The sequence below is a fragment of the Genypterus blacodes genome, unplaced genomic scaffold (genome assembly GCF_046128005.1).
Source record: "Genypterus blacodes isolate CSIRO-AG114 ecotype Tasmania unplaced genomic scaffold, CSIRO-AGI_Gbla_v1 ptg000401l_1, whole genome shotgun sequence".
Classification (NCBI taxonomy): Eukaryota; Metazoa; Chordata; class Actinopteri; order Ophidiiformes; family Ophidiidae; genus Genypterus; species Genypterus blacodes.
Genome location: NW_027467176.1, coordinates 78,224 through 101,459, shown reverse-complemented (window position 1 = coordinate 101,459; position 23,236 = coordinate 78,224). Strand labels below are relative to the sequence as shown.

Here is a 23,236-nt window from a genome sequence, read left to right as displayed (position 1 = left end):
GTAAGCTTTGCATAGACTTCATTGGGTCTCAATTTGATGTTTTATTATTGTTGTCATCACTTCATTCACACAATCATGTGAGGACTTGCATCTGTCCTCTCAAATAGCATGTGCAATAGACATATATAACTGATATTCACTTCAACAAATATCATCTGTACTCACCGATGAGGCATGTCTACTTACGCATGTTGTTATGTATTCCCTTGATCAAATATGAGACACACTTGCACCTCACATGCTTCATTTTGGTGAGTCTTTTTAAACAATTGTGACTATATCACATTGATTCTGTCAGTGTTTACATCGACATGTGACATTGTATAACCAACATCCAACTATTCATAATTTTACTTTTCCCTTTACAAACTCTCATTCGCTCATCTCTTTACCAAAAGGTGAGCACGAGAAGACTGAGACAGAACCAATGACATTTTCAAAGTCAGATAACATAGAAGTCTTATTATGAGTCATGCAAAATAAAACACATTTTTATCTGTGTATTCATGTAATCAAAGGTCAGTCGTTTTAGAAATTATAATGGGAAAGATGAATTTGTAATTAACGTGACAATAACAAGCATAGAATGTGGCATTTTAGGAGGGTGTCCAGCTTGACATTTATTTACACAATGTCACAGAGGTGACCTGGGCTGGTCAAAGAGCAACACCACAGCACCATGAGCTATTCTTTTTATGTCTTTTGTATGGACTATACAGTGTAGATAAAAAATTACATTGTTCCATCATCCATATTCTCCCACAGTATCATGACGAATTTGGCATGAATAGATTACAGACATTGAATTAAGTACAGTATCAATCACAAGGCTTTATCCATCTAGTATTTTGTTTGGTGTTTATCTATGTTGATTATTATTAATAGTAGTAGTAGTAGTAGTGATTTTGTAATTACTACTTTTGTTCAATAGCCAAGAGAGCTGACTTGATGCATGTTTGTGAAATGAAACTATAAATGTGGAAAAGATACAGTCGAATGGAAACAACCCTCAAGATCCTGTGGAGCTGGAGGTCTGTTTCAAATCAAATGGCTGCTCCTGTTATCTAATCAATTTAGTTTGAAATTAAACATTCTGAGCATTACATCACATGAACATATGATGTATGTGGAAGATTTGTTGCAAGCACTCTCTTTCTTGAAGATGAAAATATATTCTGCTTCTATGTAATGTCAAATGACTGACTTCAATTGCATTCGCCCTGTGTGTACATTTTCATTGCTATGATGGACAGGCATTTTCCACAAATAGGCGTGTAATGCTTTGTAGCGACAAATATATCGGACCTATGGCTTTAAGATAATTTGGGAGTACTCAGCCAATCAGTGCAGCGAAGGGGGAGGCAAGCGAGCGGGTGGGTAGCAACAGTTGCCCTGGTGAAGACGAAGCGCCATAGCCACGGTAGCCCTGGCGACAAGAACCCAGCAACGAGAATCAACAACAACAACCGAATCCAACATAAAATTAAAAGAAGACTATTTACCGGTGGGAAACACACACGGGACCAGAGGTGAAGCTCTAAACACACATTAAACCTTTTCTGGCCACTTGTGCTGCAAATGAATGGTGCTGTTGCTTTCCCCTTGTTGTTTCAGTGGCCATAACAGGCAACTGCCGTTCTGTCTTAGCTGACGTTAGCCTCCATGCTAGCCGTTGCATTGATAATCAGTCGCGTGTATTTCTTGAATGGAATTATGCATGCTCGCTACTCGCCCGAGTTACACCAGATTGTGCTTGCCATGACGACGCAGGCACAGATGCATACCCGGGCAGGCCGTTGTTATGGCGATGTCAAATGCAAAAGGTACAAAATGGCGGTTGTTGTAGAGACCAGTTAGCTTGCTCTCCAGCGCTACCTTGCTAGCCCGAGTGCTGTCACGACAGGCTCATGCTCGCTGTGGCTTAAAAGCCAATTACGCTCGATATCGTTAACGACACTCTAACTTATTTTACATATAGCCTGTGGTTATTTCGATCACGTTCATTTTCCTGCAACGAATAGCTCGACACAAACCCCAGTCATTTATTGAGGGAGGATGGATTATCTGTCAGGTTAGACAAGTTAAACGTGCTCGATCGCTTTTAGTTGTCGTCACTTTTGCGAATGGGTGTAGTCGCGTTGATAAAAACATCAACATGGCGAGCGTATTCGTGGAAAGGATTGAAGGAAAGTTCAGCACAACCTCAGGTGACTGACCTAAAACAGAAGGGGCGTGGCGGATGAAGCCGTTCTGCAGGTGCCATTGACCACTAGATCATGTTTGTTTATTGTCCAAATTAGCAAGTTTATAGTCCTTGAAATAAATGGCCTATGTTACTAATCGGCTACCAGCTGGGTTCATTTACTTTCATCTGGATTTCTTGAACACAGGCGTGGGCCATAGCTGATAAGAAAGCCTGTTCCTCTGTCAACAGTGTCCATGCCTCATTAAGTCAAGTGGAGAAAGGGGAGTGTTAGTCAAATGTGCCAATTGTAATCTACAACAGTTTTCCGAATCTAGTTAATCGTGTACACACCCGAGCTTGTGTTCCAGTCTTAAATAAAGCATAACAAGATTTGAGTGCACAATCAATGCAATGTGTTAAGACTTTTCCCCAATTTGTGCTTAAAACCCTGTTTGAGTGAAAGGCCACAGGCAGTCTAGTCAGGTTACAGGTAATAGGACACCAAAATGCTTGTTCCCATCAGTGCTTCACCCCCACGTCTCCATATTAGCTGCAATACCAACAAGTTAACAAGGGGATCATGCCCAGACAGTCCTATTGCTTATTAATTTACGTTGAGGAAATTACATTATATGGCTCCAGAGTTTGAACTGAATCAAATCAATTAATCTCAATCTCAAGAAAGGGAGGCAGTAAGTGCTATATTATGATCAGACACTTCACAGAAACCACCTGCTTAAGGGACCCAAACCAAATCAAGACTTTTGCCTAATGTTTAAAGGCAACTTGTTATTTTCCACATTTCCAAACTACTATTGTACTCAGAGCCGTGATTCAGTACACTTATTTATATTCTGTTACCCATCGAAACCATGCCGTTGTATCCCTCTTACCTTGAAAGAGACTCCCCTGCCCTGCATACAGCTCTGAATGAGTATATAGTGACTTGAAAGATTAAATGTCATGCTATTCAAACCAATTAGTGGCTGGAGACAAACAGTACTTGTGAAGACCGTAGAGCTGTTCTACCTAAGCATTGACTAACATTTCTAATTAGCTAATCAAATGTATTACAATATAACAAAACATTAAAAGTTGTGATTTATTGTAACATATTTACAACCTGTTGTCACTATCCATTGCACACAGCATGATGATGCATATTGCTTCAGATGCCAGAGGAATAGAGGTGGTGCACTCATTATGAATTGTAAAATGTTTACCTTTCCTGATTGATTGACTGTATTTTTAGCAAGCGTTCTGTGCTCATCTAAACAATATTGTGTGGATGTTTCGTAACTAAATATGTATATAATAATTAGTCACTTGTTTATTTTTCTTCTCATCAGTGGTAATTACAAGCGCTTGTGATGGCCACCTCAGGCTACGTAGGTGAGATCCAGCCGACAGCCCAACCTCAGGGTGCCGGCGTGACTGTCACCACTGTCACAGCTGGACAACCTGATAACAGCGCCTCCCCTGCAACTGCCCCTCAGTTTCTGGCTGAGATTCAAACCAGTGCGCCGACTCCAACTGTAGTCACACCCACAGGACAAACCACTCCTACAGATCAAACCACCTCTATTATCATCAATCAAAAACCTGCAGCGGGTAGCCAAGCACAGTCCACAACACAGGCCCAGCCAGCTCCGACACAGTACGTGACTGCAGAGATCCAGGGCTCACCTACACAGTCCGGAAATGCTCAAAGCACTCCTCAGTACATTGTAGTTACTGTCACAGGTAAGGACATCACATGTCATTATAAACCACTGGGGCTGAGATAGAGAAGTAACAATGTTAAAGCATCTGTGTTACTGGACAGTCGTATTGTAAAGTTGGATGGATTGTGTCCGTGCGGAGAGCAGACGAGGAACAAACTGGTCAAAATGTGTGTGTGAGAAATAAAACATTAGAACCGTAGAACCTACTTTGACCGTCTACAGATGCGGTTTGAGAGAGTCAGATCTATCTTCATCAAATTCAGTGACACCATCCTCTGTTCTTTAACAGAGATAGTTAACGTATTCTAGACATCCCTAAGTGTTGTTATTGTGAAAAAATAAATACATATACTCCTGTAAGACCTGGATGTCATGTCTGCCATGCACCATTTCCTGTTCTGAATTAGCTGAAAAGGAACTGCAATTGCCATGACTCATATAGTTTCAGACTAGAAGAGGAATTGTGCATAGCCCAAATGGTTTTGCTCTCCGTATCAGCAAATCAACCACCAAGTAAATAATGTGCAATACGTGTAACATTAATGGCTTTCCCTCTCTGTCCTGTAGAGGGCTCCCTTCACTCAAATGACAGCGTGTCAGACTCCAGCCCTCCTCCAGCAGTGGTGCAGACAGGGGTCCCCACACAGGTTGTTCAGCAGGTACAAGCAGCTCAGCAGGTAAAACCTAATCACCCTCAAATACAAGGTTCATTTATTCCTCACAGCTTCGTGTAGAATATGTGATTTTAAATATCATCATGTGTTGCATGTCACCAGAGGTCAGTGGTGCAGGCCACCTCTCAGATAGCCAAGACTGAGCCAGGGTCACAGCTCAGTGTCACCAGTCTACAGCCTGTTCATATCACCCAGGAGGTAAGTCAAACACACAGAGTTACACACAGTTTACCACTGCAGGTCATTGTAGTCAGGTACATACAACGGATACACAAACACACCCCAGTTGCCACAAAAATGGAATTGTATGTGACCTCTGACGTGTTAAAAAAACCTCATGACTTCTTCATATTTTGACTCAGTGTTAGTCAGCTCATCGTGTGTGTCCAGACATCCCTCTGCTGGTTTCCGCCTCTCTGATAGCACCAAGTTGTCAGAGTCAGGCAAGGCTATAAGGCTAGACATGTGCCAGCTACAACATGAGCTGGAAGAGCCAGAATGCCCAAATCAGCAGACTGTTGTTCACCCATCTCCTTCATCTTGGACAAGTCATCTGGACAGTTTCGTCCACTCAATGTAGACGGGATCAAATTGGTAAGATCTTAGGCCCGATAATCAATCACTATTGGCCACAACTGCTTTCAAAGTGGTTCCGGTACACAGTTGAGATTGCTGCTGGAGAGTAAAGGGGAGAGAGAATCTGTGATCTAACAAATACTCTCAAGTAATGCAGCAGGTGAGAATTTATTGAATTTTGTGCGTGTGTGTGTGTGTGTGTGTGTGTATGTGTGCATGTGTGTGTCCTCCGTAGGTTCAGCAGCAACTTACACCTGTACCTGTGCAACATGTGTACACCAACCAAGTGCAGTATGTGGAAGGAGGCGACACCAACTACACTACGAGCACCATGTTAGAGTTCAACTGTTTTATTTTCTCACAACATGCTTTTTTTCCATTTTAATTCCCCATGAGTTTTGTCTATTTCTAACACATATTTCCTGTTTGTCGTCCAGCCGCTCCAGCAGCTTTCCTTACACTGACACTCCCCTGTACACTCAGACGACGGCTGCCCAGTACTATGAAGGTCAACCCACCTCAGGTTCACAGGCGTCCACCCCTGGCACACCCCAGCAACTGACCGTTGCTGTGACTGCTGGCACAACAGGGGGCGTGTCCATGTTTGTGGCCCAGCCCACCAGTGCAGCAGGGGGAGGGGCCACGGTGGTGACCACAGGTGGCACCACAAACGGGGCAGGGGATGGGGTGGGCACCAATGGTGGGGCAGCAGGCAGCTATGTGATCCAGGGGGGTTACATGCTGGGCAACAGCAGCGGAGGTGCTGGTGGCAACGGTCAGAACTACTCACACACTGCCCGTGCCTCCCCAGCCACTGTGAGTATTACAGAGGGCGAGGAGAATAGCGTGCCGTCGGCAGACAAAAAGGTATGCAGAGGTCCCAAGCACAGGAATGCTGTCTGATTTTGTTCTCATCCACACTACCCTTCAGTGGCTCACACTGATGATGTCATGGTTGAGTTTTGTTCAATGGAAAGCACAATTAAAACCGTGGAGATTTGTATTAGGAATTGACAATGTACAATTATCTAAAAAAAACCTGTTAAGTACCGTATTTTTAACTGTGATTTCTTATCTAAAACAAAACCGTGACCTCATCATTTTCATATCATTACTGTGCATGAGATAAGGGGCTTTTTTAATTTGCCTGAAATGCCCCAACACTTTCATCCAAAATTCATCTTATTGTTATTCATATAATAATAACATAAAGAAACCTGTTTGGCAGACATCCCATCAGTATTGCAGGTCATGTATTCATTGCATACCAAAGTTGAATGCCACGGCACGCAAACAAATGTATTTGTGTTTTCATTCCTGAATGCCCAATGTTCTATTTGTGTTTGCATATTGTACTGAACTGACAAATGTATGTCCAATGTATTATATTATAGCTTGTGTTTTCCTTTTGTAGTTACATGCTTTGCTAACTGCACCAGCCACTTTTCTCTTTTCCTGCCTGCGTGTCAGGTACAGTGGTTGCTGGACAACTATGAAACAGCTGAAGGAGTGAGTCTTCCACGATCTACACTCTACTGCCACTACCTGCTGCACTGCCAGGAACAGAAACTAGAACCTGTCAATGCTGCGTCCTTTGGGAAACTCATCAGATCTGTATTCATGGGGCTACGTACACGGCGCCTGGGCACACGGTAACACCATCAGACACTTACACTGAGCTGAAGAGACATTATTGATTATTTATTGGACATGGGAGTGCAGACATATACACATTTCCATATGCACTTACACAACCTTCCTGTATGATTTAGTGCATTTCTTTAGTCTGTTTTCATAATTTTATACTGTAGCTGTGGAGCGTTACATATACTTTAAACTCATGGCCGGATCACATTTATGGAGCCAGGTACAATATCACATGTTTACTCATTGACAACAACAGAAAACCTAGGTTTCTCTATTTGATCTATTTCCATGGGTCTTCCACAGGGGTAACTCTAAATACCATTACTATGGGCTGCGGATCAAGGCCGGCTCTTCTCTCCTCCGTCTGATGGAAGACCAGCAGCATCTTGCCATGAGGCAGCAGCCCTTCTCGCAGAAACAGAGGTACTCACCAAAACAGACCCACAAATGCCTGTTTATCGTCATAGCTCTAACAATTAGTTTCCATATTTTTTTCCAAATTCTGTATGTAATTTGTTCTATGTCCTTTCCTCCTGCTTCTGTCAGGTTGAAGCCAGTGCATAAGGTAGAGGGAATGACCAATGGCACCACATCAGGAGCAGGACAACAGCAGCAACAGCAGCAGGGGTCAGGGCAAGTGGACATCAGCACGCAGGTTCAGCAGTACCAGCAGTTCCTAGGTGAGTTCCACCATTATCACAGATTTAGTCTGCTCATGGACATACTGTATATGTAATTATATTTGGTTCCGTCATAGTATTAAAGCAGTTCTTGATTACTCCCTACAACGTTATGTACTGTGTGCCTAGATGCATCCAGAACCCTCCCAGAGTTCCCAGACATCGACCTCCAAGGGAAAGCTCTGCCAGAGGGCATCGAGCTGGAGCACATAAAGAGCTTCCAGTTGCTCTACAGAGAACACTGTGAGGTAACCAGCCAGACATTCTTTGGTTTATTCACAACTTGTCCTGAGAAAAGGTCTAGACAGCTAAAAGTAATTTGTTTGTAATACATTTTAAAGACTAGACGTGTGCAATGGGTGTGCAGGGGTTTTAAATAACTAGATAGAATCAAATGCATGGTGTGTATAACTTGGGGATGGGTGGAGGTGAAAATGGTTGTAGATAACATGTAACAGAATAGAAACAATAGGGGGATATTTTGCATAAAGACCAATTAAAATGCAGATGAATTCTTGTTGTCTCTTTGTCCCTCAGGCTATATTGGATGTGATGGTCAACCTGCAGTTTACATTGGTAGAAACACTGTGGAAGACTTTCTGGAGGTTTAGCCAGAATCAGGCTGGAGATGCAACATTGGCTGTGTGAGTCTTAGGCAAACATTTAACATTCAGCTTTTTGTCCAAAACTTTCAGCAATTACAAAAAATGTTTCACTTAATATGTAAGAAACTAGATTTGCCTTCACTCTGATTATGAACATCAAAAGCAACTAGTAACAGAAAGAGATACAGTGAAAACATTTATCTATCAAGAAATTATGGTTGATAAGATAATCAAATGTGAAAGTTTGACAATCGTTGACTATAAACGTACTTTTTCCCCCGCAGTCATGACGAGTCAGAGAAGCGTCTCCCTAAATCCTGTCTGGTGTTGCTGTGTAAGTATGATCCAGTGCTGCGCTGGAGCCGTGACTGTGACAACAGCCTGTACCAGGGACTGGTGGAGATCCTCATCCCTGATGTCCTCAGACCCATCCCCAGTAAGGCTCCATACTGTGCATGATTATGTCAGAAAAGACTATACTGTCAATCACCATGCAGAGCTTAATACCAGAACACACAGCAAAGCCTCTCAGAATTCAGACAGAAAGAAAAAGGGGGGGAAAGTGTCAGAAATACCACTGCCCTTCCTGCTCACTGCTTTTACAGTTTTCTTACTAAAAGAAGCAGCGTTAAATTCTCTGATGGACTTTTCTCCCCCTGTTCCCAGGTGCCTTAACTCAAGCCATCCGTAACTTTGCCAAGAGCCTGGAGAGTTGGCTGACCAATGCCATGATGAACATCCCAGAGGAAATGGTCCGTATCAAGGTAAGCCGCGGTGTCTTGTCATATTTTTGATGACTAAGTACAAACACACACACACACACGTTGCACTCACGTGGTTCTCGTCCTCTCCATGTGTCCTGTCAGGTGACGTCTGCCAATGCCTTTGCCCAGACTCTGCGTCGCTACACCAGTCTGAACCACCTGGCTCAGGCAGCGCGTGCAGTCCTCCAGAACACCGCACAGATCAACCAAATGCTGTCGGATCTCAATCGTGTTGACTTTGCTAATGTCCAGGTTGGTTCAGTCTCTGAACATTGTGCACAGAAAGCCTTCATGAAAAATCTGATTTATTTTGGTGTCTTTATTTTGTATAGTGGTGTGTTTGTCAATGAACCAAATATGTGTTGTAATATTTGTTTGTTTAACTTTTTCTGTGGAAAGGAAACTAAGCCCTCCACACTTTCTAGGAAATTCCTTCTTTTAACTTGCTCCTTCATTCAGCATGGAGTGAATCATAACATTGCTCAAAGGCACTTGAGCAGAACATGTGTTTGTTTGTACATGAGGTCCTGTATTTGAAGGAGCTCAGGTCTCCACCCCCTCCCTCACCCCCTCCACTCTTTGCAGGAGCAGGCTTCGTGGGCGTGCAGGTGTGAGGACCGTGTCGTCCAGCGGCTGGAGCAGAATTTTAAACTAACCCTCCAGCAGCAGAACTCTCTGGAGCAGTGGGCTGCCTGGCTAGACGGTGTGGTTTCACAGGTCCTGAAGCCGTACCAGCAAAGCCCTGCATTCCCAAAGGCTGCCAAGCTCTTTCTGCTCAAGTGGTCCTTCTACAGGTGTGAGGGGACAGTGGTTGTTGGGTCAGAGACATGATAGTGTGGAACTGTTGTATCATATTAATTGCATAATTACTGTAAGTGATTCTTCCCACCTCTGTCTCTCAGTTCCATGGTGATCAGGGATCTGACCCTGCGTAGCGCAGCCAGTTTTGGCTCCTTCCACCTCATCCGCCTGCTGTATGATGAGTACATGTACTACCTGATTGAGCACAGAGTAGCCCAGGCTAAAGGAGAGACCCCCATCGCTGTCATGGGAGAGGTATACACACACACACACACACACTAGTCTAAGTGAAAGGATCATCTGAACCATATAGTTGCAGTACTAACCAATTCTCCCCTCGCCCTCAGTTTGCTAGTTTAGGCCGAGGCCTAAACAATGTGGACCCAGATAAAGGTAACCTGACTCCTTGATTTGTTACTTCTGCATCTCAGACTGCCGGCATCTGCGTTGATTTGTAACTATTGTCCTTCCTCTTTCCTGTCCCAGAAGAGGAAGAGGAGGAAGAGGACGAGAGTGATGAGGAGGGTGAGCTGTCTATCTCCTCAGATGGGGCGATACTCGGAGATGAGTCTCTGGAACCTCCCGCCAAGCTGGCCAGGACTGATCAGAGAGTGCTCTTCACCACCGGCTCAGCTGACAACTAACCATCCATAACACTCTCTAGACATGGGTTGGTTTGATTGATTACGCCAACACACTGATGTACAAAGAACACTAATTTATACACTTGATATTAAATGTATATAGATCTTGTAAATGTGAGTGTTTGCACATCCACTGCAGTCAAGCCCACATATTCTAACTGTCCCACGTGTTTACACACACACACACACACACACACACACACACACGTTTAACAGTGCTGCAGCTTGGATGGCACAGAAGCACGCCCGTGTGCCTGCTGTAAGCACAGACTCTGCCTGGCACAATCGAATACTGACACAGCAACAGGTTGTGACTTCACAACGACCTGACTTCCCTGATGCAAAGACCAACGCAAAGAAGTTTAACCACTTGGGTTGAATTGTATGGATTGTTAAAAATAAAGACCAGGCATGTTTTGGTTTTTTTCCTCATTGTGTTGAGACGTGCCGTGTCTCCTGCTAGCCCTGGATCGTCCTGTTAAAACTGTCACTGCCGTATAAAAGTGGTCGTGAAAAATACTGTGATGTGTTTGCAAATGGAATTTAGGTGAGAGGAGGGTGCAAAGAAGACCAAAAGGTTACTAAACATTGTAGGTGTTAGCAATCTGTTGAATTCTATGGGCTGTTCAGAACAGAGAGATGCTAATGAAAAGGATTATGGGGCCTGGTTGTGTTTCATAGCCCCTATTGTGTTTATTTCCGTGTGCTTGGGTCACTCCATTCTGCTGTTACGTCTTAGGTGCGACTGCGTTTCCACTGAATTGTGTATGTTGCTGATATGTGCAACTGGTTGTGTGATTGTAAGTAATGCCAAGTGTTGATTGTCTCTTCTTTGGGTATTCTTAAGGCATTTGGATTTTGATTTGGGAGTGTGTAGATTTTGTTTTTTTGATTTTGTTTGCCTGTAAAGAAAATCTGTGGTCTTGGGAGTGCCTGACACAGCTACTACCTATACTTGTAAAAAGAAAGCTATGGCTGCGGAGTCAGGGCTCCAGTTTGTTGCTGCAAAAAATGATCTCTTTTATTGATTATCTTCTTAAACGAGAGAGTTATGTGTCATATATTTATGTTCTTCATTTCTTTTCATTTTACATGTTCCTCTGTGGCCTAATTTTCCTTAGACATATCATTTTCCTTGCCTTATTTCAATGTATTTTTCCATGTCTGTGCCAAACCCATTTACTTTAAACCCAGATCTCATTGGTTTTCTATGTTTCCGGGAGGACTGTGCTTGCTGATATACTGTACTTATTATCTACTGTATATTTATCCACTATTTTGGATTTTGTTGTGTCACTAAGTGAACCTCTTGTGCAGTGTTCGGTGCAGTGTTGTCACACATTGTAAGCAACCTTTGTGTGCATTATTGATTTGTATACTGACTGTAGGTTAAGTTTTGAATCTGTTACCATCTAGTGAATACACATACAGGCTAATGCTCTGTTTCTTTGCACAGTTTGACTATTGTCTTTAAAACCAATTTCTTTGGTTGTGTTTTGAATGGCGGGTGGAAGTTGAGAAGGCTTGTTGAGAGATCTGAGGGTTCTTTCTGCACAGTCCTCCTCCATTGGCACTTATTTTCCTTTTCATTTCATTGCATCTTGCATATCCACCTTCCTGCCAATGTCTTCATTCTGCTTCAATTATCCATGTAAACACTGCAAAAATGTCATTTTTGTTTTGAAAAATCAATTTCTTTGCGAGCCCCAAACCAGCATGTGATCATCCTGTTTCGGGAGTTTAACGCTACCACAGCTGAGACCCTATCATGTCTTTAAATGATTCACAGCATATGGAATGACCATTGTTTTACCCGGTAAGCAAATGTTTTGTCATTTTATAGTGCTTGGTTTCTTATGTACAAAACAAATAGAAAAAAGATGTCCAACAGTGTTTTGGCAGTGTTTTATGAATTTGGTCAGCTATGACTGTGCCTTTGGAGGTGGTAGAATGCAAATCAGATGTTTTTAATTTTAAAGATATAAATTAAAATAATTTTTAAAATTGCTCTCTTATTCCTGTCTTGCTTTATTTTGCTAAATGTTGTTGCAGGCATGCATCTGTTTTCAGCGTGGACACACTCTCATAGGCTGGTATTTATGCTGTTTACAACTACTGAATCTCACTGTTCAATCAACACACAGACACACACACACACACACACACACACACACACAGACACACACACACACACACACACGTGTTAACAGTTATTTTGCCCTAAAATGAATTGATACATTATCAGTTTGAAAGTTTGAATTGGGCACGTAGAAATCAGAAATGCCAAATATAAATCCGTCCTGCTGCTGCTAATACATTAATGAAGTAATTGTAATGTTGGTGTTTATTATTAGAAATACAGTACAATACATTAGTATCCTTTCACAAGAATGAAAGAAACAGCTTTAGAATGAAATGTATACTGATGATTTTGAGTTTATCAGCCCTCAAGTCTCGCATAGATTAATGCTGACATCTAGTGGTGAAAATCCACAGCTGTATTAAAATGAACAGCTTGATGAAAAGATGAAAATAAACAACAGTATTTTAATTCATCTACATTATTAAGATTACATATCGAACTTCATTTGAGATGTTTTAGCACGGACAAGAGTATCAACTAATGAAAAATACTACAGATACAAATGTAAAACAGACATTGCTTTGGTACATCAAAAACATTGACTGGGATAGTTTTAGAGCTCCTATGCCCAAGGAGTGTAGTTGAAGACATTTCCCTTTTTTCAAAAAGCATTTTTATCCTTAACGCTCTAAATTATTTCTCTGCTATCCATTCTTAAAAGACCACATCTGACAGTTATATTTCATTATACAGTGTAATTTGTTTTCTTTTCTTTTTTTGTACAATTCACACATACTATGAGTAAGAAAGGTGTGGCCATACTCCCGTCGTATATGATATGTACAAGTAAAATTAATTTAAGAAAAACAACGATTTCATCCAACGGAGGCGCTGTCTGCTTCCCCTCTCCATTTCCTGACGAACTACCCGCCATCTTTGTTATGGGCTAACAAACGCCGCCTGATGACGCAGCGATTATCTGTGTTGTGATTGGTCAAAGTCTCTAAAGTCAGAGGTCGCGAATATTTGGCGCTCTTCGTACACAGTCAGTCTGGCGCGTTTTTAAACGAGCAACAGAAGCAAAACATGTAATTCGTGTTCATATTTGCGCATTTTGAGAGAAACACCGCTGTCGGGTTTTTGCACGTCGCATTCTTTTATCTGTCGCTGCTATGTGGAACATGTTTGGAACACTTTTAGAACACTTGTCGAGCAAAGCGGAGACTGCTTTGGGAGCGTCTAGCAAAATGCGCTAGCCTGTTTCAGAGTGGATTTTAGTATCAAACTGCTGCTGTCTCTCGGATTTGGATAATGTACTTCATCCGTGTTGGTCTTTCACAAACAAGAGGGCGTGAATAAAAAGGCCAGAGGACATTCACGTCAATCGAAACATTACCGTTCTGTAAGTGGCGTTCTGACCTTTTGTCTAGTGGCCATCCTCCTGTCATGTGGCCCTCCAACTGACACTTGTCAACAAGCCTCAAAACAAAAACAATGTTGGTGCAGTTGTTGATTGTATGTACAGGTGACATATAGTAGCTGTGGTGAAGGATCAAAAGGTGATACAAGTAGTTATGACCGCTCTTCAGTACTTTTTATGCAGTAGTAGTCTTGTCTTGCATCACTAGACGTGAAGGCGCCGGACTCGTGTTCAAATATTGTCATACAGTTTCATGAAACATTCTTGCTTTGGAGACGTCAGACGTTGTTGATGTTGACTGGACTGTAGCGCGCCAGGTTTGGTGAATGACTTTAGAATTGTCTTCGTACATCTAAAACAGCCACAAACAGTTTTATTATGTTTTTGGTTGAACTTTTGTCTAACTTTAAAATGAATTAATGAGTCAAGGGGTTACAAGTTGGCTGATTTGAAACGTGCAGCTACGTCACCAGTTCAATCACCTTCGAACTAAGACAAAACACATTTAGATGTCCCTCCGTTTATTTTATAGCGTTAGTAGTGTTGCCGGTCCTGTGGTGCATAGTGTCTTAGACCACTGGAACACTGATGTCCTGTGATTTATGTCTACCTGCTACTTTAAATATAAGGTCATTTTCTCTTGTCTTAGGTCCCATCCCATTATGGCTGGTGTTGTGGCTATGGCATCTGTCATTGAGGACTTTGAGACTCAGGTACGTCTATGATATTGCTTTGTGTTAGCTTTTATTTAGTTTGTCTCTATTCATATGTGTTCTCATACTTTATTATTTGTATCGTGCCTTTTTACTTTTTACAGCCGTGCAAGAAATCACGCAAGGATGGCAGCAGTCCTGTTGTCAAGACGATCACAAACTACTTCTCCCCTGTCCCCAAGCCTGCAGAGAAAGCCTTTTCTCCTCCCCGCTCCAACAACATCATGGATTACTTTAGCCGCAAAGCGCCGACTTCCAGGGAAAAGACCAGCGCTCCAGATCAGTCGAAAGAGAATTGCCAGCTGTCTCAGTCTGCAGAGAAACACAGCAGCGTTGAGCCGGCAGTGAAACAGCCTCCTCAGAAACGAGGACGAAAGGCCAGCAAAGCTGCCAGAAAACTTGAGACTCTTGAGAGTGTACATTCCACTAAGGATGAAAGCTGCATTATCGTAGAAGAACCAAACGGAGGTTCAGTCATAAGCTCAGGCATCCTTGGTAGTGATACAGCAGCTCTACTCGCCCAGATTTGTCCTGATGATTGCATCGCCACCACAGACGCAGAGGGGTATGACAGTAACACTATGGATGTTGAGCGAGTCCTAAACGATGGATATCACGAAGACGTCTCTAAATGTGGGAGCCATGTGAAGCTTCAATCAGAATTGAACTGTAGTAGTGCCTTATCTGAAGTTGTACCACTAAAAGAAAAGGCCAAACACAGTCGCCCCGCTGCACGAAATCCCAGGAAAAGACAGCAACAGGAAGCAAAACATTCAGAATCGGAGGAGAACGAGGCAGAAAAGTCCCTGTGTGATGTCAGCACAGAGGTAAACATTGGTGATGAATCTCAGTTAAATGCCAGCACAGTTACCGTCTCCTTTGAGGAGTTTGTGCGGAGTCACAACCATGGGAGTGAAGATGAAGACATAGAAGAAAAAGGAGACATAGCAGAGGGGATGATTACAATGGAGGCAGAGGACACACACACTAAGCTAGTTCTGCCTAAAGGGGAAGGAAAGGTGGGTTCTCCTGAGCCATCTCTCCAAGTCTCACCCCGAATCCTCACCATACAAGCTGAGATACATGCAGTCTCACCAAAACAGGAAGCAACCAGGGCTGTGGGAAAGCTTGCCTCTATCTTTACTCAGAAAAAAGGGGCAGTGAGCCCTCAAGAGAAGATGACATCTCCTTCCTCAGAGGCTGGACATCAACTCTCTTCTTTCTCTTTTCCTCTCAAGCGCAAATCAAACGTAGTTTTGCAAGAGGAAGATCTAGAGCTCGCTGTGGTTGAGAGTGAGTTCACGCCCAAATGTAGTGAAGTAGACAAGAAGCATTTCCTGGCTGCCTTTAAGCAGCCCAGCGCTGAAGGCCCCAAAACCAAGCCTGGGAAGAGCCAGGGAAAGCAGAAGCAACCTGGAGAGAAGACCTCGGAACCTTCAGACAAAGGTGTTGAAAAGGACAACGTGGCTCTGCCTGTTGCAGAGCAAGGCACTACTGCTACTGTTCATGAGAAGAAAGCCAAAACAAAGAAGCCAACAACCACAACAAAAAAGGGTAGAAGGAAGGTTGAAGAAGAGAAGGATGCTGTCACCACCTCATCTGCATCTCCTTCTGCTAAAGACACTGCGATGGTTGGGGTTAATGCTGAAGCAGAAGAGTCCCCCATTACATCATCTACCTCCATCCCAGCCGCGAGGAGGTCCAGGAGAAATGCCGTCAGCGGACAAGCGCCTGTGTCCACAGCAGCAACGCCTGTCCAGCAGAGCAGGAGAAAGAACACGGCAAAGGACGCTGCAAAGCTACCAAAGGACAATCCAGTAATGGTGTCCACCCCAAAGAGACGCAGGTCGAAACGTGGCGTCTACGTGGCAGAGCTTGTGTGTCCGCCTGACAATGAAGAAAGTCCAATCAGGTGACACATGCCTATGATCTAACACTGTTGGACATTCTTTATCTATCCAATCATTTATTGTAGGTTTATCCGGTGTTGCCTCGTTTGTTTATGTTTCTAATGGTAAATGTCGTCTTAATGTTGTCTTTAGGATCAAATTTACACGTGTTGGTCGGAATGAGTGTGTGTCCAAGGCTGCAAGTGAAAGTGATGCTCACACTCCTTTGGCAGCTAAGGTAAACATAATCATTCTTTACAAAGGGACTAAGGGAAAAGTCAGTCAACACGCTAGGCTACTTGATGAACATAAAATATAAATATTTATCTCCATCATCATCAGACATCAGACGCTTCTAAGAAGAGGAGACGAGCAAAGAAGTTGGTGGAGAAAGCCAAAGTGATCCAGCAGAGTAAGAAAAGTGCCGTTGAGGCAAAGAGCACCTTAAGGCGTTCATCACGATCAGAGAAGAAGAGCTACTGTGAAGATGAGGTACAGCACAAATAACTCTCAATCTTCATCACTTTGTTCTTCATACACAACCAGCTTGATTTTATAGACATGGGATTTCGAAGTCTAATGTTTTGTTTGTTTTATCTTTTTTTTTCTTGATTGCTTTTTTCAGGATTCCGTCATCTGCTTAGATGAGAAGTCTAGTCCCGCGAAGTCTAAACCACGGAAGCCTTTACGGAGCCTCCATGATGTGCTGGGTAAAGCTGCACCTGTTGGTAAAGAGAGTAAGCTGCCCTCAGGTATGCCGTCCATCATTAGATATGCATGAATGTCTTAGCATATTTGTTGTAAACTCTAGAAACGACACTCATGCTTCCATATTTCTTCCTCCAGGTTCCAAAGTGGCACAGTTGAGCCAAGAGAGAAGTGGGCGTCGGTCGTCGACTGTGGTGTCTATCTTTGATGAGAGCAGTCGTGACGGCTCAGAGAACTCTCAGGATGATGAGCAGTTCCGAGCGCGCAGGGACTTCTTGAAGAGCGGCCTCCCCGAGTCCTTCAGGAAGCAGATAGCCAAGACCGCCGCCACCAAGGAGGCCTACTCCCTTTCCTGTTCCTCCTTTCAACCAGTTATACACATGAGGCAGCCACCTAAGGGTAAACATTGAATCATTCATAGACATAACTGAGGGTGATTGGGTTGGTAGCTACAGCTCCCTCTGACATCTCTGTGTGCGTTCCCCTGACAGATTGCCGTCTCTGGAGCTTACCGTGGCCCGAGTCTTCATTTCTGTGTCATCTGAAGGAGCTTTGGTGCCAAACGTCCGTCCCTCTTCCATCTGTTACTGGCTCCTTTAGTCGGAAGACAGAAGCAGCCTGTCTTGCTGTGTGTGAACGGGTAAATGAACATGTCTGATTCTCTGAAGGCCTCTCTCTGGACCTCTTTGTCATCTCCTGTGGACACTTCTACCTCATCTTATTATATTAGTGCTATGTTGTGATTTGGTCCAGTAAAGTTTAATGGTTGAATAATAACATTAGCTGGTGTATCTGTCCCCTCTTTTTTTCTCAGGGTTCTGGCTGGAGGCCCGAGATGTCAGAAAGTGTTCGTGCACTTCTCATGGAGGAGGTCGGCACCTTGAACCCTTCCTTCCCTGCCCAGACGTTCCTCGCTCGCTTCCTCAAGAGACGCACCGACCACCTGCAACAATGCACAGCCTCAGGTCGGTGTTTCCTCCCCTTTATTTACCCAACTGGAATCCCAATAACCATGAATTGTTTTTAAATGGTAGACACCTCATATTAAAGTTAAATCAGACCAAAGTTTGTGTTTTTCAGTTCATTCGTTCATTATATTCCACACTCTTATGTTTAACCAGAAACCGTGTCTGCAAGCACTCCACTGCCAGTCGAACTGATAGGAGTTAAGAGGAAGAGGATGGATGAAGGGGAAATAATGAAAGTGGCTAAGAAGCAGAGGTCCAACCAGCCGGAGGAGAACGCCTCTACGACGCCGCTCACAAAGACGGGAGGTCGCAGCAGCCGAGCCACGAGACGCAGGTTGAGCAAGGAGAAGGAGAAGGAGAAGGAGAAGGCCGTCTGCTCTGTGGACGATTGCCTGATTGTGGTCGATGACTTGCAAGAGGACGCTGGGAGACAAGGTAAAGGAACAAAACCTTCTTCTACCAGTTTAACTGATGGGTGCGGTCTTACAGAGGACAACATTAAAACAGTTTTCTGCATATAGATGTCTTACTATTGATTAAATATGTAGATGAACAGTTGAATGATGATGTGATGGTGTTTTCTCTTCAGGTGTGGTGAAGGAGGACATGTTGTGGACGGATAAATATCAGCCCCAGCATTCCAGTGACATTCTAGGCAACACAGCCTCGGTCAGGAAGCTGCACAGGTGATGAACTACATGTAACATACTGTCTTTAGACTGTGCCAGCTACGGGTTTGTGCAATGTAGACAGCCACAAGACCTCCGGACCCTTAGTTAGGCTGTTAGGTGAACTTGATCACAGGAGTATGATGATGATGATGATGTTGTTTTACAGTTGGCTAAAGGAATGGAAACTACGCACAGACAGAGAGGAGAGAAAAGGCCAGAAAGAGAAGAAACACGAGGAAGGCAGCAACGGTGAGAGATTGAAAAAAGAATAGCCTTTTTCCCCCCCTTTCTCTCTTTTGTGCTACTATTCAGTTCTATTCTGAAGTCATCTTTGCCTGTGTCCAGACTCTGAGTGGGACTGTGGGGAAGGGGACACTCTGGATGGAGAGGACACGCTGTGCAACACACTGCTCATCACAGGACCAACAGGGGTGGGGAAGACGGCTGCGGTCTATGCTTGTGCCATGGAGCTGGGCTTCAAGGTGTGTAAACACACACTCCCTCTCAAAGCAATGCATCAGTCAAATGCTCACGTGTATTATGGAATATTCTGTCTATGTGTTGGCCTATTTTCACAATTCTACTCTGATCTGCCAAGGTGTTTGAAGTGAACGCCTCATCCCAGCGGAGCGGGCGTTTGATCCTGTCTCAGCTGAAGGAAGCCACTCAGTCCCACCAGGTGGACACAGGAGGGGTCAGCGCCCACAAGCCCACCTACTTCAACAGCTACGGCATCAGCAGCAGTGCCGGCGCTGTCAAACCCGGGACCTCTCCCAGTATGTACCGTGAAGGATGGAGATAAAGGTTCAGCCGACGTCGGCGTTATTATGTGGGAACTAATTGTTTTCCTTGACCTCCCAGGAAAGGTCAACTCTCCTCGCAGTGTCGTCTCCTCACCGAGAAAACATCCCCAGTCTCCACGAGGCACAAAAAGAGGCTTGGCTCCGACTTCCTTAGCTAACTTCTTCAAAGTGGGTCGACACACCAACAAGGAGCCGCCTAACACTAAGAGGAGCGAACAAACGGGTACAACACACTTTCAACGCTAAACTGTAAAGCTGTAATAATGTAGCCTGATTATAATTCATTAAGATTTTTCAACTTTCCAATCTTCTCACATAGGCGCTCCCAAGAAAACTCTAAAAACAAAGGAGGTTATTGATAAGAGTAAAGAGCTCACAGTGAAGTCGCCACCAGCCCCCGGCGTGAAGGAGAAGAGCGGTGAAGAACAGAGCAAGAAAACTGCCACCTCACTCATCCTGTTTGAAGAAGTGGACGTTAATTTTGATGAAGACTCCGGCTTCCTCGCTGCCATCAAGACATTCATGACGACCACCAAGAGGCCCGTTATCCTCACCACCAGCGGTGAGTAGAGACGGGAATCAAAGGCGTCGCCCGTCTGAAACCAAGGTTGATGAAACTGTCAAATGTCTTGAGGACTAAATGTTCAATCAAATCTCTTATTTTCAGATCCTGCTTTCAGCTCCATGTTTGATGGCAACTTTGAGGAGATCCATTTCAAAACGCCCTCAGTGGTGAGTGGAGGGTTTTGTTTTCATTGTTATCTGCCTCAATGGGTTGCTTGGTTTTGGATGCTGTTTTATTGCGGTTGTAAAGTGTGTTGTTGTCATTAATGTTATAGTCAGCTGTTTGACTCTCACCTTCTCCCTTGCACAGGTGAATGTAGGCAGCTACTTGCAGCTTCTGTGCCTGGCTGAGGACTTGAGGACAGACCTGAGTGATGTCTGCTCCCTGCTCAGTCTCAATCGCTGTGACATCAGACAGAGCATGCTGCAGCTGCAGTTCTGGACTCGCAGCGCTGGGGGGCGCCCTGACAAATGTCCCATAAAAGGTGAACCAAAGCCAGAGAGTCATGGAGAGGCAGAAGAGGCAGGAGAGGCGTCCACTCTTCCCCCCTGTGACACCGGCTGCACTGAGAGCATGCTGGGCCTGCTGAACATCGAACCCCAGCGAACCTTTCAGGAGCTTTTCAGGGTAAACTCACACACCGGAGATAAACTGACAGCATAGAGCAGTGTGTGAGCTCAGTGTGTAAGCCTGTATCTGCATCATTAAGCCTGTTGTGCTTTATGTGCTCTGTCAACAGATCCAGAGTCCAGCAGAGGAGGCGGTGTGCTGGGAGCTGCTGATGGACAGCAGGCGGCGTGGCGTGGACCTGCTCTACTCTAACATGGAGACTCTTTTACCTCTACCTGTCAGAACGTTGGCTGTGCCTGCCCACAAACCATCACAGTGCCTCTCCCTATCACAAGACCAGGCTTCCAACGGTCCGAGAGAGCTGCCATCCTCCTCCCAACCATCTGACAACCTGCCAGCCCATCCCAGCTCATTACACAAGGCAGACTCAGGGGAGACCTCTGATGATGGCAGTCCAGTTAAAATGTCCAACAGGATGAAGAAGAACAAGAGGAGGTGCTGTCTGACTGACCAGGACTCTGACTCGGATGATGGCTTTGTCTCCCTCCCCAAGCCGCAAAGCATCGCTCAGACAAACCAGCAAGCTGAAGACAGCGTAGTTCCAGAAAGGGTGAAAAGGAAGCAACTGACCCCTGAAGAGCAGAGGAAGAGTCTCCCAGTGTCCCTCTGTCTTAACTCACTAGCTGACTTTCTAGACAACATGTCGTACCTGGACTCTTGCCTGATCGTTCATCCATCACCTGTGGTTGGCAGCATGCACAGAAACATGGTCCCGGCCTGTGCAGAGGTGAAAGATGGGATGACGGATGAGCCCAGGGTCGAGTGTGACAGTGGGAGCTACGCCAGGACAGAGTGTGTGTGGGAGATGCAGGCTGCTGTGGAGGCTCTGAGCTTCCACAAGTGTCAGGCTGCTGTGGCGGAGGCCTGGGACAAAGCCGGAGAGTTAGAAGGGGAGCTGGGGAAAGAAGCAGCAGCAGAGCTCACCCTCCCTGTGGCCACACACTGCAAAGACTTCAGCTTCACTCAGGACGGCCCGTCTCACCCACAGTGAGCCTTCTCTCTCTTTACACTAAACCTGATTGTATACATTGTGACTTAGCTGTGGTTCAGGCTGCTTTTTCTTAAACTTATCTTAAACTGACGGTGTTGGCTTTCTGTTCCAGACTCGTCCAGCGGAGGAGAGAAGTGATGGAGAGTCTGATGTGCAGAGGAGTGTTTGGTGCTATGGGCAACAGGCCAGGAGCCGCTCTGCATTATCTGCCAGCTCTACGTAACATCTGCAAAGCAGAGCAGCTCAAGGAGCAGGGCAAAGTTAAACGACGGTGAGCATATGGAAGCTGTGTGTTGCTGTATGTCACCTCCATGTACAGGAAGTGCTCACTGGTGTGTTTTGGCAGCTGATACCTGACTTAGAAGTTATTCAGAGGTTGTTTTCTTTTTTGTATTGTTTCCTCCAGGTTTCTACACTACCTAGATGCGATCCACCTGGGTCTTGGAAAGAACACCCTGCAGCATCTGGCTGAGGACTTTCCCTAAAACAGAGATATCTGCATCACTTGGAAGCCTTTACAAACATTTGCCCTTTGATTGATCCCCTGGCCTTGGATGGCAGACTGGAAGGAGAAACAGCAGTCACTATGTTGCGGTGCGAGCATCCCGAGGTGGACGGCCAAGTAACTATGAGTCACTGTTGCCTTATTTAGCTCCTAATGATTCAGAGCCAGGCAGTAGATGAGCTGGTTAGACAGATGGGTGAGCTGGGCAGAGGTAAGTGGAGTCAAAAGGCTGCAAACACAGACCAGTAAAATGTAAAATACTCGTTATCTTACAAACTGGCAATAGGAGAATACAGAAAATGTATTCTAAACTGAAAGACACACGACAACATAACCTCACATCCCAGAGGGCTTCACTCTGATCCTGCACAACCTGGTGCTTTCAAAGAATGCACTAATCATGATGGCTTCATTTGATATTGTAATATAAAGCTGTGCTGGAAGGAGATATTGTTTGTACAGGAGTGTTTTGTGAAAAGGTTTTAGTTTCATTTATCAGTTCAACATGTTTTCTTTTTTTTATCAATGAGTTGATATTGCGTTTGGGACAATAATATTCTATAAAAGTTTAACATGTAAAATAGAATTTGTATTTGTAAAGGGTGTATATATATATATTGTCATGCTCCATACTGAAGTTCTGTCCTGGCATATTTTGATTTCTTCAAAGAAAGCTCTCACTCTTTCCCAGCTAAAATGTTCACTTTCCACCATCATTTTTTCCCAAATTTGACCTCATTTTTGTACCACTGAACATGCACACGGTGCTCACAATGTTTTTTCTTGTGACCAAATAAAGTTTTAATACTACTAAAATAATTTGTCTCAATTGTATTTCCTTCTCCAAGTGATCTATTTACAAATTACACATCAGTTTACCAAACCAGTTTGTTTACGTAGTATGCTGAAGAGTTTGAAGGGAACTGCACAGCGGAGGTGAAAAAAAATGGTGTCACCTACCTTTTGTTCCTCCTGTCCTCGCATTTGAAT

At 44.3% G+C, this 23,236-nt stretch overlaps 2 protein-coding genes across 7 annotated transcripts; both read left to right on the top strand.

The window, feature by feature from the left end:
- Nucleotides 1–1,373: 1,373 nt before the first annotated feature.
- rfx1a (regulatory factor X, 1a (influences HLA class II expression)) lies at nucleotides 1,374–12,308 on the top strand. Of its 5 annotated transcripts, none has more exons than XM_076138731.1 (18): nucleotides 1,374–1,529; nucleotides 3,535–3,928; nucleotides 4,477–4,586; nucleotides 4,686–4,781; nucleotides 5,395–5,492; nucleotides 5,597–5,975; nucleotides 6,636–6,811; nucleotides 7,110–7,229; nucleotides 7,353–7,486; nucleotides 7,616–7,734; nucleotides 8,024–8,130; nucleotides 8,376–8,527; nucleotides 8,758–8,855; nucleotides 8,958–9,107; nucleotides 9,441–9,649; nucleotides 9,758–9,911; nucleotides 10,004–10,049; nucleotides 10,143–12,308. In XM_076138731.1, the coding sequence occupies exons 2-18, from the start codon at nucleotides 3,556–3,558 to the stop codon at nucleotides 10,298–10,300; spliced, it is 2,679 nt and encodes an 892-aa protein (XP_075994846.1). In that variant the 5' UTR covers nucleotides 1,374–1,529; nucleotides 3,535–3,555; the 3' UTR covers nucleotides 10,301–12,308. The 5 variants fall into 5 exon arrangements, with proteins under 5 accessions (XP_075994846.1, XP_075994845.1, XP_075994844.1 ...); XM_076138730.1 differs by having other exon boundaries at nucleotides 6,630–6,811; XM_076138729.1 differs by having other exon boundaries at nucleotides 5,597–6,026.
- A 599-nt stretch (nucleotides 12,309–12,907) lies between these two features.
- On the top strand, nucleotides 12,908–23,051 carry atad5a (ATPase family AAA domain containing 5a). Of its 2 annotated transcripts, none has more exons than XM_076138727.1 (21): nucleotides 12,908–13,785; nucleotides 14,453–14,516; nucleotides 14,621–16,428; nucleotides 16,559–16,643; nucleotides 16,748–16,897; nucleotides 17,031–17,142; nucleotides 17,252–17,512; nucleotides 17,605–17,753; nucleotides 17,928–18,078; nucleotides 18,235–18,516; nucleotides 18,671–18,767; nucleotides 18,919–19,001; nucleotides 19,098–19,234; nucleotides 19,351–19,528; nucleotides 19,614–19,778; nucleotides 19,875–20,117; nucleotides 20,223–20,287; nucleotides 20,430–20,747; nucleotides 20,860–21,737; nucleotides 21,854–22,012; nucleotides 22,148–23,051. In XM_076138727.1, exons 2-21 carry the CDS (start codon nucleotides 14,466–14,468, stop codon nucleotides 22,224–22,226), a joined length of 5,451 nt encoding a protein of 1,816 aa, XP_075994842.1. In that variant the 5' UTR covers nucleotides 12,908–13,785; nucleotides 14,453–14,465; the 3' UTR covers nucleotides 22,227–23,051. The 2 variants fall into 2 exon arrangements, with proteins under 2 accessions (XP_075994842.1, XP_075994841.1); XM_076138726.1 differs by having other exon boundaries at nucleotides 17,031–17,157.
- The last annotated feature ends 185 nt before the right edge of the window (nucleotides 23,052–23,236 follow it).

What these genes read in the sequence shown, in the direction of transcription:
- rfx1a (XM_076138728.1), top strand. Translation starts at nt 3,556, where the DNA reads ATGGCCACCTCAGGCTACGTAGGTGAGATCCAGCCGACAGCCCAACCT. An exon ending in TGCCGTCGGCAGACAAAAAG is followed by an intron (nt 6,027 to 6,629) that starts GTATGCAGAGGT and finishes CCTGCGTGTCAG; the next exon opens with GTACAGTGGTTGCTGGACAA. An exon ending in CAATGTGGACCCAGATAAAG is followed by an intron (nt 10,050 to 10,142) that starts GTAACCTGACTC and finishes TTCCTGTCCCAG; the next exon opens with AAGAGGAAGAGGAGGAAGAG.
- atad5a (XM_076138726.1), top strand. Translation starts at nt 14,466, where the DNA reads ATGGCTGGTGTTGTGGCTATGGCATCTGTCATTGAGGACTTTGAGACT. An exon ending in AGAGAGTAAGCTGCCCTCAG is followed by an intron (nt 17,158 to 17,251) that starts GTATGCCGTCCA and finishes TTCTTCCTCCAG; the next exon opens with GTTCCAAAGTGGCACAGTTG. An exon ending in TCGGTCAGGAAGCTGCACAG is followed by an intron (nt 18,768 to 18,918) that starts GTGATGAACTAC and finishes GTTGTTTTACAG; the next exon opens with TTGGCTAAAGGAATGGAAAC.